We start from the raw sequence: 14,528 nt of genomic DNA on the forward strand, positions 1-14,528 counted from the left end.
GAACACCCCTAGATAGCCAACGATCCAGTCCTATTTTCTCATACTGTTGGCAAGTGGAAGATCCTGTTATGCACCAGAAATATTTCTCTCATAACGTATTTCTACCAGGGCAATATGGAATTTTTGTGGTGTAAGAACCACTACCTGAAGATGACACTCTAAGTCCATAGTAAAGAATAAGCTGCATTTCCTTCCTCCTGGATAGGAGATGTATTGCATAATTTGACATAGTTTGATGCAATGAATCACTCAAGCATAAAGTTTACTGGGTTGCCAAGAGCAAGCATAATCTAAATCCAGATCACCTTTCCAGTTCTGCGGCAAAAGATATACCGTAGAACCAGCTGGAATGTACTAATTTAGATCAACTCATTTATTGAAATAATTCAAATGTTTCCAGCTAAACTTTTCCTCTCTTGAGCTACCATGTCGAAATATTTTCCGAACTGGTGGTTATCCCAAAAATATCTGAGATGAAAGTGGGCAAGTCTTATCAGCGTAAATAAATGACCTGCCAAAATGACTTGCATTTGTGCCATCTATATTTTCAACTAGGTCAGCTTCATGGAAACGGTTACCAATGTCTCTAGAAGTCTAAGCATATCACTCACCTCCTGGCCGGACTTCCCAGAATTTTCTGAGTGCAAGGATTCAATTTCCCCTTCTATCATGGCAGCTTCTAGGCACTCATGTAGATCTTTGAAGCCATTAACCTGAAGTGGGTACTGGCCAAACATCTCTGTATTTTCAAATTTCTTCCCTTATCAAAAGAGGGAGGAGTTAAGATTTCAACAATGAACATTTATCATCATATACACCATGAAGATGCATTTAATTTCATAGCAGCTCTTAGATAAAGCTGATTATAAAACTAGCTCACTTATCTGCATGCTATGTGAAATGTCTGCTATGAGCTATGCAGCAGGAGGTTGTGCTCTGGAGAGTGGAAAAGCAAGTAGGTGTCCTTTCTCCTTTTCATCCCCCTAAAACACCCTGATACTGTGCAGATAGGAGCAGCACATTTAAGCCTTACAGCACACCACCCCTCAACCCTAATCATTCCCCACCTTTTCCAGGTTAGTTACTCCAAGTGGTTAGGGGATGAGCAGGCCAATTTCCTCTTACTCTTCTCCCCGACTCCAGTCCTCCACCCGCAGCAGCCCACTATTGTTACATCATGAAGCCCCATATATGGGAGGACTTCCCCACTGATCTCAAGTGGCAAGGGTAGCTCTGGAGGTATGGGAGTATGGTGGCAAAACTACCCAGCACTGATACTAAGCTTGATGCCTTGTAAACAGATGCACCACCTTTTAGCTTTCAGTTTCAACTAGATACTGCCAAACAAAATTCTGCTGCACTTAGACACCATTATCTGGAGTATTTAGAATGTTTTCCCTAGACTTTCACTTCACTGCTTCTACACACAGAGAGACTTGTATGCACTATTTTCGTTCATCATTAACATTTTGATTAGAGAGAAGATAACTTAAGACTGTTCCCATTCAAGAGCAGTACCTTCAAGAACTCCAACTGCTAGAAACCGCCCATAAAACAGCTCTACCATCGGGTTCTTTGGCTTTTCTCCATCCCTAAAAATACAATGATTAAAACACACACACACACACACTGGAATTACAAGAGTAATCTGCTTCAAGAAAATGTAAAAAGTCTGCATTCAACAGAGCCAACACTTATTTTATTGACTCTATTTTATTGACACAAATACTTTTAAAAGAACCAGGAGAATCTGAGGTGTGTGTTTTACAAAATTTATTGTTATTAATTTATTTGATGTGCATCCTGATTTTTCAAGCAGAGTCCACAAAGTGGCTGATATTAATAAACTACAACAGCTTCACTATAGATATTGCACTTAAAGCAAGCAAAAAGTCAAAATGTACACACGGAGGATGCACAGTTCCTCTAAACAAAGGGAGGCAGAAGAAGGGACAATGCCAAGCTGACCCAGGGGCTGGTGGGTGATGGTTCTTTCCCCATCTCCTTCCTCTACCCCCAGCTCTGTCACAAGGCAGTTCTTCACATGGCTGACTTGTGGGGAGGGGGCAAAAAGAAAATAGGTGAGGTCATCTTTGCTTGCCCTCCTCTCTCTCTCATTTGATATTGCATGGCTGCTGTAATCACATTTAATCAGTACTGCCACTATTGGAAATGATTTTTATTTATTTTTCTAAGAATAAATGAGAAGCACATTTAGATTCCCAAGGGTGAAATTCCTTCTACTCCAAGTAACAAAACTTGTCCTACAGGAAATCAGGAGACACTGCTGGTTTCTTAAAATGACTACTTACTGTTCCTCTTCAGCTTTTATTTGGAAGGCATCCTCTAACCAGTCTAATAACTTGTGTGTGAATTCACTGACATCTTGCTGTTGAGAGAGTAAACGAATGCACATTCAAATCTAGTAGTCAAGAAAATATTCTATCCATCAGCTATGACACTTGTAGATATATATTCTCCTATGGCTAATATAATGGGAAGCTCACTGTATTGTGTGAACTGCTGTGCAAACACAGGGCAGGGGTGGGTCCAAATACCTTACAAAGGGCTTTTGGCTACTAAGCAGTATTAAAGTAGTGGGCATTTCCCCATACTAACTTACTTTTCAACAGCTTCTTGATATTATTATTATTATTATTATTATTATTATTATTATTATTAGGTAAGCTGCTGCGATTTACAATCAAGTGGTATGTAATATTTTATTAAATAAATAAATGAACTGTAAAGGGTAGCAATCAGCATTGAGATTATTTTTACAAATCAAGCTATACATACATTTTCTGAAATAAATGAATATATAAATAAAACAGTCCTACTCAGAGTATGCCCATTTAAGTTAATGGAAATGGCAAACTTGGGTTCATTCATTTCAATGGGTCTACTCTGAGTAGGTTTGGTTGAATATAGCCTGAAGAATCAGATTCAATTCCACTACTATATTGCAAACTGATATTTTGCTTTACAAATTTAGCTCTGTAGGCAGAAATAATAGCCTGCTGCAACCATTATTGACTTCTCAATCTTCTGTAGGGCTGTGTCTATTAAGAGCGAAACCATAGCAGCTTCAGTGAATAGCAAACACAGTGCCAGTCCTTCAGATACACTTATAGCATGGCAAGATGGTTTCTGTTACCTATTTCCTAGAGATTCCATTATTCTAACATAAGCCAAGATAAATACCAATTTATATAAATGAGGGACTTCAGCAGTTGAATAACTGAACTTCTATCCTTGGTACAGATGTGCATCAAGTAAGAAAATGTTACTTGGTTTTAAAATGTTATGCTTACTATTTGAAAACCCAGAACATAAAACTGAAATAAAATTAAAAAGTGTATATGGAGTCCGGGATGTATTAATAGGTGCAAAGACCATGCAATTATCAGAATAGTGCATAATATTTGATCACAGCAGGTAAGTGTGGTTTGCCTCATGGTGAAGTAGCAGAAATTGCAACGCCATGTTTGTATGCTTGGTTCAACTATAATTTATATGGTTATTTCTATTCAAAATAAGATAGAGTATTAACATTACCTGCTGAGAGTCATTAGATTTGAATGCATCTTTCAGGATTTCCACAGCTCTTGATGGATCAACATATTTTCTTTTTGAGCCAAAAAGAAGTGCAAATAAGTATCTTAGCTCACGCATAAAAGGCAAATTTCTATTTTCCTGTGTACAAAATAAACAAACAGTTGTGAGGTTGGCTTTTTTATACTTCATATTTCCACATTATAATTTCTAAATTACTGCTGCATAAATAAACTACCAATAATGCTTTACTGCAATAGCAATCATAACCTTGTCTCTCAAAAAATGACTAAACATACTGTCTGGGAGGAAACCAGCTCAATGAATGACTACTACTACCAAAAATCCAATGACAGTTGTACCGTTTTAAGAAAGGAAAAATACTGTATTTTTCGCTCTATAGGACGCACTTTTTCCCCTCCAAAAATGAAGGGGAAATGTGTGTGCGTCCTATGGGGCGAATGCAGGCTTTCGCTGAAGCCTGGAGAGCGAGAGGGGTTGGTGCGCACTGACCCCTCTCGCTTTCCAGGCTTCAGGAAGCTATCCGCAAGCCTTGGGAGCCCGCGGGAGTTCCCGCCGGGCTCCCTAGGCTTGCAGACAGCAGCCTGCAGCCCGAAACCGGGGAGCGCAGTGGAGCGCACCCCAGGCTTCGGGCAGATATCCGCAAGCCTGGGGAGACCGCCGGGTTCCCAAAGCTTGCGTATAGCAGCCTGTTCTGGGGGCTGGGGTCGGGGGAAGCTTGGGTCTAGGGGGGAAATACCATATTTTTCGCCCTGTAGGACACACCGGCCCATAGGACGCACCTAAATTTGGGGGGGGGGGGGAATAAAAGAAAAAAAATTATTTCCCCCCCCCAGGCGTGGGGCTGGGGAAGCTCCGGCTTTGGCAGCTTTGGCATCGCTCTGGGAGCTTGTGGGGCTGGGGGCGGGGAAAGCGGAGCTTCCCCTCCCCCAGCCCCCAGAACAGGACCCAGAGCGATGCCGGAGCTGCGTGCAGCTTTGGCATCGCTCTGGGAGCTTGTGGGGCTGGAGGAGGGGAAAGCGGAGCTTCCCCCTCCCCCAGCCCCCAGCACGGGACCCAGAGCCATGTGGAAGCTGCGTGCAGCTTTGGCATCGCTCTGGGAGCTTGCGGGGCTGGAGGAGGGGAAAGCCCTCCACCAGCCCTCTAATCAAGTCGGGGGACAGCGGGAAAGGCGCGCTGCGCCTCTCCCGCTGTCCCCCGAGTTTGCGGGGCTGGCGACGGGGAGGAGCAGGCTTCTCCCGCCCGCCAGCCTTCTAGCCAAGTCGGGGGACAGTGGGAAAGGCGCGCTGCCCCTCTCCCGCTGTCCCCCGAGTTTGTGGGGCTGGCGACGGGGAGGAGCAGGCTTCTCCCGCCCGCCAGCCTTCTAGCCAAGTCGGGGGACAGTGGGAAAGGCGCGCTGCCCCTCTCCCGCTGTCCCCCGAGTTTGCAGGGCTGGCGACGGGGAGGAGCAGGCTTCTCCCGCCCACCAGCCTTCTAGCCAAGTCGGGGGACAGCGGGAAAGGCGCGCTGCGCCTCTCCCGCTGTCCCCTGAGTTTGCGGGGCTGGCGACGGGGCTCTCCTGAAGCCTGGAGAGAAAGAGGGGTCGGTGCGCACCGACCCCTCTTGCTCTCTAGGCTTCAGCGAAAGCCTGCATTCGCCCCATAGGACGCACACACATTTCCCCTTCATTTTTGGAGGGGGAAAAGTGCATTCTATAGGGCGAAAAATACGGTATTTTTTTTTCTTTATTCCCCCCCCCCCAAAAAAAAACAACCCTAGGTGCGCCCTATGGGCCGGTGCGCCCTATAGGGCGAAGAATACAGTACTTCTCATTTCCCTGCCTCAATTCCATTTCACAGAAAGGGGACTGATGGCCTAGATAAACCAAGGCATCAGTTATACTAGTGTCAAATGATAAATTCTAGTCATCTGCCATGAGGCAAATCCCTATCACTATTTGGAGGTCTTTAAGCAGAGGCTTGACAACCATATGTCAGGAGTGCTCTGATGGTGTTTCCTGCTTGGCAGGGGGTTGGACTCGATGGCCCTTGTGGTCTCTTCCAACTCTATGATTCTATGATTCTATCTTCCCTTTAACTATCCCACGATTCCCATGCATTAAATAGGTAATAGTTACACAGATATGGATATCTTAAAGCCCTGGAAATGTCACCAGTGATCTGCACAGCAAGGCAGCACAAGACACCAAAAGAGAGGGAAATGAAAATGAAGACTTCTCTCAACCCCTGAAGCTCAATTCTATTATCTGCAGCTGGTGTCCAAAGATAGTTTTATTTGCTTGCCTTTAAATGCAAAGTAAAATACGCTTTGCTCAAAGTCTGCAGCATTATCAAGAACTTAGATGCCTCTCTGCAGGCCTTAGAATGTACGAAAAAAACCACCCCTGCCTCCCTCCCTACAGACCTCTTGGACATTAAGATTGGCAGAGGGTAGTTCTCAGAAGTTCAGGAGGTGACAGCCTGGGAGAGGGCATTCTCTATGGCAGTCCCTAAGGGGTTGAATTTCCTCCCCACAGATGTGCATCAGGCATCTTCATTATGCTGTTTTTGTTGTATGCTGAAGATGTACTCCTTTATGCTGGCCTTTGACAACCAGGATCATTATAGATTAGGTCCCGCCATATTCTCATGGCTGTAATTTGTTTTAACTGATTTCAGTAATGCATTTTTGAATTGTTGTAAACCACACTGAGATCTCACAGCTAAGGGCAGGTAAGAAAACTAATAAATAATAGTTTCCATTGCCTGCAGCAGAACCTTAGTGCTCATGTTGTACACTGCTGAATATATGACCCTTTCCACACAATTCTTTCAATACCACATCTGAATTTTCCCAAACTGGGGCAAAACACAGTGGGGTATTCTGCATTAGGAAAATGTTAGTCTATTGGTAATGCATATTTCTACTTATACCTTTTGGTTTCGGGGCAGATCTTGAGCGCCGGCAGGAGGACTATAATTCAAGACTAGCCTTCGGAATTCCAGCAGATTAAATAACGACTGAAAAAGGAAAGGCATTTTATATAACCTTTTAAAATTGCAGATCATTTAATGTGTTTGGTATTTACACTTTAACATACTTAAAAATACAGCAGAAGTACGGAACTGGTTTGTGGGTTGTAGCCCATATGGAGTGCCTTGTATGCTTTTTGCTTTATTCTGAAAAGTCTTGTGGAGAAATCACTTTTCTCCAACTGTATTTTCTGAGGGGCTTTTTCTCTTAAAAGGAATGGATGAAGGTATTCAAAATGTGGAATGTAAATGGTTCATTGTACTGTATAAACAATACATGCTTTCTCTGGGAACTGTAAGATAGCCAGTACCAGAACGTGCAGCTTGCTGACAAGAGTTAACCAACAGTAGATTTTGACTTGTCCAGTTAAGAGATCATGTCTCATCCTGTTGGAGTACAGCTGTGGACATGAGGAGGGGGAATCCTACCCATATTTTAAAAGACAGTTGGAGAGCACTCCAAATGCAGCTACAACATACCCTCTGGTCCTATACTATGCTTAACAATCCCCATATGACCGAGCTCTTCAGAATATTTAACGTATCAAACCTTAATAATAATAATAATAATAATAATAATAATAATAATAATAATAATAATTTATTATTTATACCCCGCCCATCTGGCTGGGCCTCCCCAGCCACTCTGGGCGGCTTCCATAAAAACCAAAAATACAGTAAAATGTCACACGTTAAAAACTTCCCTGAACAGGGCTGCCTTAAGATGTCTCCTGAATGTCAGATAGTTGTTTATCGCTTTGACATCTGAACACATTTATACAAGCTCCCAGCTTTTCAAAACTAATTTCAAATTGTCTCACTGTTCTGGTTTGAGATTGCTGCTTTCTGCCAAGTCTACACTGACATCAAGTGCCATGGTAACAAGCTATACATAAAAACCTTAACAAACAGCAGCTTCCTAGCAACACACCAGTTGTAGCTCAGAGCGGGGGGGGGGCATTATGGGGGGGGCAGGAAAGTCATTTAAAGAAGTTAGACATACAACTCAAACACCTGCAAGTTTACCAAGAACCAAATCATGCTATGCCCAGGTGCACTCACTCTTGGGTAATTGTGCAAAGGACAGCAGCCTTAAAGGCATCTGAATTAAGTGGCAGAAGTACTCAGAGCCACTTCAAACATTACAAACTCTTGCAGTTCTCCCTCTTGCACCTTCTACCATTGCACAGAGTGCTGGACTGACTGGCTGAGACCCAAATGGTTTCTGAATCTCGATTTGGGTCAACTCTACAAATAGCATTTTAGATACTACTGAAGAAGCAAGGTGAAAAAAGGCTTAAGCTGCTCATGCTTCTTCCTTGTTCGGGGGGTTATAATGGATTCGGGGATGCAACACACAAAAGAATCAATGGCAATGTAACATTTGGCATCAATGCTACTGCTGCTGGCTGAATCATACTTAGCTTTCACAAAAAGTATGGCATTAAAGGGAGGAGCACACACCACACAAAAAGCACACTCTACAATATGTTACAGCTGAGATGGTGGGAGAGCTTCATGGGAGCCTATGCACTGCTTAAAAGGGTGCCAAATGATTAGAAAAGAACCAAGGAGATTCATGCCAGATATTTTTATCTTCTGATTAATGAAGACGTTTATGCTGTTAACTGAAGATATGTTACTGTTATTGATTTTAGAACTATGCAGGACAAAAAAAGGATGAAAGGTAAGTACTAGAAAAAGTAAAGGGCTAAATAAATCTCGGGATATAGATGTTATATTCTACAAACTTTAAGAAGCAGATTTTATTATGGCTTTGAGTGGGGGTCTTGGGGTCTTCATATTTAGTATTGCTCACTTATAGATGCACTGCTGAAATATATTTTAAAAATCACCTTCAGTGCTGAAGCTAGAATGCATGGAAGTTGTATGTAAGTTTCCAGAAAATATTTGTGTTACCACACACTCTAACAGAATATTCAGAACAACTTTGCTTTTCTGGCAGATGATACTGACTGAACAAAAACAAACTTTTGGCTTAAGATGCAAGTGGTAGAAACCAAAGAAATGATCCATAAAAAGACAACATCAATATAGCTAAACTTTCATTAGGACTAGTTTTGAAAGGGAAATTTGCAGCAGCAGCAGCAGCGTAAGATTTGTTTTCGTTTCACCGTAGTACTATACCACACAGCACGTCATTGATTAATGAAAGCAACATTGCACATTGTTGACCTCTTATGAAAATGTGTCAGGTTTCAAAAGACCCCTAGGGAAAGCATGAAATATTGTCCCACAGTGGATGCAATCTAAGGAGCCTATCAATCCTGTGGTTAAATAAATACTGTAGTAGGTAATGTCCAAATTTATCCCACATGAAGTCAACGAGGATGGTAACTTGAAACATAATCTGTTCTGGTTGTCAAACAAAACAGTTAAACTTAAGATTCTGTATTTCTGTCACTACAAAGTTGTAACGTATCAAAGCTAGCATTTTGATAGCAATTTTAAGGCAATCATCTTATTTCAAATTTGTACCATGTATGTGGTAGATAGCAGCCAATATAATATGACTAAGAGGTATAAAGTTGCATATGGGTGGCATTAATATGAGATCACAAGACTAAGGTCAGTTTTCAAGCCTCTTGACGGGATTAAATTTCCACTACTTGGACATGCACAACTACTGGAAATGTGGTCTATTGTAAGCATGAGGGAAAACTAGGATTTGAAAAGTTTATTTGTCCTTCTCTATTTGATTGGCGTAACACCATCACAGAGGAGAAGAAAAGAAGGACTACATAAAGGCAAAAAGGATCACCCAGATGTCTACAAGGACATACTCCAGCACACACTGTGGTTTTATCACAGTGTTTCATGGAATTGTAGAATTGGAAAGGACCCGGAGGATCATCTAGTTCAACCCCCTGCAATGCAGGAAAATGCAGCTGTCCCTTACAGGGATCGAACCTGCAGCTTTGGCTCCATGCTGTGTGTCATAAAACTTGTATTGTTCCAGGGGCCTTCCAGGGGCACATGCGTTTCACAAAGCAATGAAGTCAAGCCACAGTTTGGATGAAGCCAAACTAATTCATTGACTTACTCATTTTAATGCTTGATGTTTTATTATGGTTTTATATACGCTGTAAGCCGTCCAGAGAGGCTAAGGAAACCCAGCCAGATAGACGGGGTATTATTATTATTATTATTATTATTATTATTATTAATCATCATCATTATTATTGAATGCTTATCTTCTTAATAGCCAAGATTTCTTTAGCATAAATCCCATACTCTAGTGGCAATTCTAATGACAAATTGATTTTGTTAACTGTAGATAATACTGAACATTTTCTGCTGCTTCGTCTTATGTTTCTGCACAGCATGTTCTTTGTGTGTTAAATCAGTTACTTGTATCTCTGGTATACATAGGTGCTTAATACATACCATGGTTCAATTTTTTAATTAAGTGTATAAATCTTCTACCTGTATAACTGCACTGAACCAGCATGTATTGCCAACGTTTTTCAGTCCCACCGGGCAATTATCTTGACGTTTTCTATCATACGGATTTGGAGAGTCACTCCACACTTCCGGATGTGTCCTTTTCAAACTTGCTTTATTTTCTGCTATGCTGGCTTCTAAAACTCTTAGAAATCAATGGAAATAATAAGAAAATGGAAAGTAAGCAACAATATATCAAGATCATGTCATAACGGGAAACACAACAGCTCAGAAACTTAGGATACATCAGTACAGATTTTTCCAACAGATAATGATTATGCAACTGGGCTTATATTGAGCAATTTTGTTTATTTATTTATTATTAATTAAATTTCTATACATCATCTGATCTGCATGCATGTGTTCTGTTTGTAAGAATGTGGGTTGGCCAAACCCACTGCTATCAAGTGGCCCCTGGAAGGTTAGCCAAGGGTGAATGAGGCCCTTATGAAATAATAAATTTGTTGGCCTTTAAGCTGCAATAAGACTTTCTTGTTAAAGTTGCTATCTAGTGGCATATAGGCTTAATACAACTACCACCTGTCTTTTTTGAAAAATGAAAGTCCTAGTTGAAGGACTCACTTGGAACGAAGATATAAAGGACATCCAGAAATAACAAACATAAGCAGACAACATGCACATCATGGCAAAAGTAACAGTAAGTTATGTCAGGAACTTTGTGTATATAATATTCAAAGACATGAAAATTTCACACACGTTGCTTTGTTGTTCAATATAGCAACAATGATACTCTGCAAATTTGTAGGACCAATACCTGACTGGCATTTGGCTACTAGAAATGTTTTATTATAAGTTTTAATGTTATTAATGTCATCATTTCAATGTTTATATGTTTGTTTTAGCTATTTATTCTTTATAGGCACCAAAGGCTAATTGATGTTGACATCCAGACCAGATGTTCATCTAATCCAGCATCCTGTTTCCCATGATAGTAAAACAGATGCTTCAAGAAGGTCTGCCAGCAGGGAATTAAGGCAGCAGCCCCTACATGCTTTTGTCTCAAGCAACTAGCCCACAGTGGCATACTGCCTCTGAACACGGGAGATGTTATTTAGGTATTGGTCATTGATACTGCTGGAATTTGTCCAATTCCAATTTTAATCACAATATGAAACCATGCAAAATATGGAGCATTGGACAGAATCAATGGGTCTGTCTTTTAAGGGCACAGAGGTATGGAGGTAGGGGAAGAAAACAGAACCACTCCAGATGTTGCTTAACTGTAACTCTTATCAGCCAGCATGGTGCAATAGCTGGAAGGTTAAAAGTTAGGCATCCCTGACTGAAAGATACATTGCTTGTGCCCCTCAATATATTACAAGCATTATAAATAATTCCACATGTTTCAGTGGGCCTCAGAGTCTATGGTATACTAATTCTGAAGACAGTAATTCTACTTTAAGTGGAAGCTTGCAGCAGCAACCAGTTCCTAGACAACCAATTGCTGGATGTGGCTGTCACACACAGAGCCATAATAAATTTTAATACTGAAATATCTCAGATAAAGTTTAATGTCAAATTCACCTTCACAAATGCTTCTCTGAAGAATTACAAAAATAGGTAGCTCTAACAAATTCACACATATGGAGAGTGATTTTTAGTATCTAGAGCACACTGCAACAAAGAAACTATCATTCATAAAGAAAACCAATATTTGATTCTTATTTGCTTACCTGCTAATGGCCTGTTCCTCATCTGTTATGCCAGTCTCCCTGAATGCCCTGTTTGATTCCTCCAAACTGAGAGCAATTGCTCTCTGAAGATCATCTTTATCATCTCCTGTGAGATCAATCACATCTGAAAGGCAAAACTGCATTTCTCAAAATTAAAAATGCAACAGAATGAAAAGCATCAACTTATCTTGTGCTAGTTTCAGAACAATGGTACAAGCTTGGGGGAATTTGGGTTTAATGTCCCTGACAATCCAAGCCAGGATCTCCACAAGGAAAACCAGTACACAATGGAAGAAAGGAAAGGGGGGGCAGAGGAGGAGCATGTGGCCACAACTTCATAAACTATGGCTTGTGAAACTTCAGATGATTATCCAATACAACCAATACTACCAGTGAAATAATATTTCTGACATGTACCACATTTTTCGCTCTATAAGACACACCCGACCATAAGACACACCTAGTTTTAGAGGAGGAGAACAAGAAAAAAAATATTCTCTCCCTCTCTGTGCAGCGCCCCTTCAGTGAAGCGGCAGGAGAAGCGGAGCCCCTTCCATTTCTCCTCCCGCTTCGCTGAAGGGGCGCTGCGCAGAGAAGGAAAGCTGCATAGAGCCTCTCCAGCGAAGAGAAGCCAGGAGAGCAAGAGGGATCGGTGCACATCGATCCCTCTTGCTCTTCTGGCTTCAGCGAAAGCAACGTGAAGCCTCCGGAGTGCAGCGGGAGCTCCCACTGCACTCCAGAGGCTTCGTGTTGCTTTCACTGAAGCACTGGAGCCTGCATTCGCTCCATAAGACGAACACACATTTCCCCTTACTTTTTAGGAGGGGAAAAGTGCCTCTTATTGAGCGAAAAATATGGTATATAAAAAAATCTAACCAGATAATCAATCCAATTTGGGCTGCAGCTCAGCTTGTTACCTGAAACTCATTTCAAACTACCAGGTTTGTTCAGAACCTGGTAACTATAGATTTGTGGTTTGGAAATAATGGGAAACTTTAGCTTATTATCCTATAAACTCTTTACCTGCAGTACTCAAGGAAGGAAGGGGACAGTACCAGGATGTAACGTGCAGGTGCAAAGCTCATGCATATCTTGGTCTAATAAGTTTGGATATGCATGTATGACTAGATCATATTATACAGTGGTCAGTAAAGGTCAAGGTGGTTAACATAGGAAAGCCAGTCATCTGCAGGTTCTGGTGATCTGAACAGTGTCATGCCACGAAACTGCTCAAAAAGTATGTGCTATTGGTTAGTTTGCTTAAAAAAACTAGATGCTGCAGACCATAAGCTTTCCACACAGAATGCTTCATGTATTTAGAGATGGAAAACAAGGTAGCTTTAAGCAGCTGCCATCACACTGTTTGAAGCTTGTCTGATTCTCTCCTAGGTGTGTTCCAAGGAAATAAGTCTTTCATTTCCTTTATTTTAACAAGAATGCTATCATTACAAATCAGACAACACTATCCATTGTTAAACATGGAGAAACTTCAAAATGTGCCAAGGACAAACTCTATTGGCTTTCCCAAAGCTTATACACTTTTCCCTTTCCTTGTTCCTGAACAGCAAGTTTTTCTGCCAACTAATAGGAAAAAAAGCATCCAGAGTTCTCACACCTGTCACAATCATGACAGAACACAAAAATGAAATGCAAGTCTAGATTAACAAAAGGGTTGGGTGTAATGCTTAGAAATCTATAGTGTGAGGTGCTTCAAGTTTACTTAGCATTAAATATGAATGTTACAGGTCAGACTTATTTACTGTTACACTAGTCTTACTCAACACTACATACTTTGTTAATCATAAAATATATTAACTTTTAAATTCAAATCTATGCGCTGTTATTTGGCCAAATTGTGAGTTTTCTGGGATTCTGTAACACTTCTCAAGTTAAATGTGCTTGCACTGGGACATATGGATTCCAAACACAAATAGTTATCACATGGCTTTTTGATATGGATTGATATTTTACTGTTAAGCTTCACTAATCAGAGTATTATTTTTTTGCTTCATATTTTGAAGTAATTACCCATTTGGAGGAATTTCTAATTAAAGTATGCAGATGGAGGTATAGACAGCAATTTTCCAGGGCAGTAAAATTGCAATTACCAGATATTAATGTTGTTTTTCAGACACAAATGGTGAAAGCTAAGTGCACTAGATGTACCCTCATGGTTTCCCTTTCATTTTCTGTTATATTACTATATTATTGGATTTTCAATAAAGACAAACTTCTTGAAAAATAAATCACTTTAACCAAAACCTCCAAGATCTATAGGCATAAAGGAAACACTTAATATAAAATATCAGACTTGGAGTGACAACAAGATCTTCTGACCAAGCATTTAGATGGTTGGTACTTCAGTAACACAGAAAAAAATGCACTTACTTGTATCTGCTTGGCTGCCTACGCTGATGTATCTGTCATTGCCAGAAAGTGCTGTTTGATAGTACGTTGTCTCTTCCTGCTGAGGAATCTTAGCATTCTTTGCAGTAAGGAAAGCAACAGCTAACTCCAAATTCCCATTGCTATCCTTTAAATGTAACAGAATAAACATATTGGTATGCCATCTTATAACCAACAAATTAGGGCAGAGCTAGCTTCCAAGACTAACCCAAATTACTTACACCTGCACACAATTTCATGATTAGAAACTTACCATAAAATTATTTACACGTAAATTAAGTCGCACTAAAGAAGGTGATAGATTTGTGTACAGTCCCACTAGTTTCAGCAAAAGAACTCTCTACGACTGGAAAACCAACAGAAATTAAAAGTGCTT

The 14,528-nt window shown here is 40.8% G+C and overlaps 1 protein-coding gene across 3 annotated transcripts in view; it reads right to left on the reverse strand.

Moving 5' to 3' along the window:
* USP25 (ubiquitin specific peptidase 25) overlaps window positions 1-14,528 on the reverse strand; it is a 59,248-nt gene that overhangs the window by 23,714 nt on the left and 21,006 nt on the right. For all 3 annotated transcript variants that reach the window (XM_081199620.1, XM_081199619.1, XM_081199618.1), the window contains 8 exons: window positions 14,135-14,279; window positions 11,747-11,870; window positions 10,035-10,197; window positions 6,489-6,575; window positions 3,559-3,696; window positions 2,313-2,389; window positions 1,519-1,592; window positions 612-760 (listed from right to left, as the gene is read on the reverse strand). In XM_081199620.1, coding sequence (XP_081055746.1) covers window positions 612-760; window positions 1,519-1,592; window positions 2,313-2,389; window positions 3,559-3,696; window positions 6,489-6,575; window positions 10,035-10,197; window positions 11,747-11,870; window positions 14,135-14,279 — 957 coding nt within the window. The remainder of the gene's footprint in view (window positions 1-611; window positions 761-1,518; window positions 1,593-2,312; window positions 2,390-3,558; window positions 3,697-6,488; window positions 6,576-10,034; window positions 10,198-11,746; window positions 11,871-14,134; window positions 14,280-14,528) is intronic.

The sequence above is a fragment of the Podarcis bocagei genome (assembly GCF_964188305.1).
Source record: "Podarcis bocagei genome assembly, chromosome: 6".
Lineage (NCBI taxonomy): Eukaryota > Metazoa > Chordata > Lepidosauria > Squamata > Lacertidae > Podarcis > Podarcis bocagei.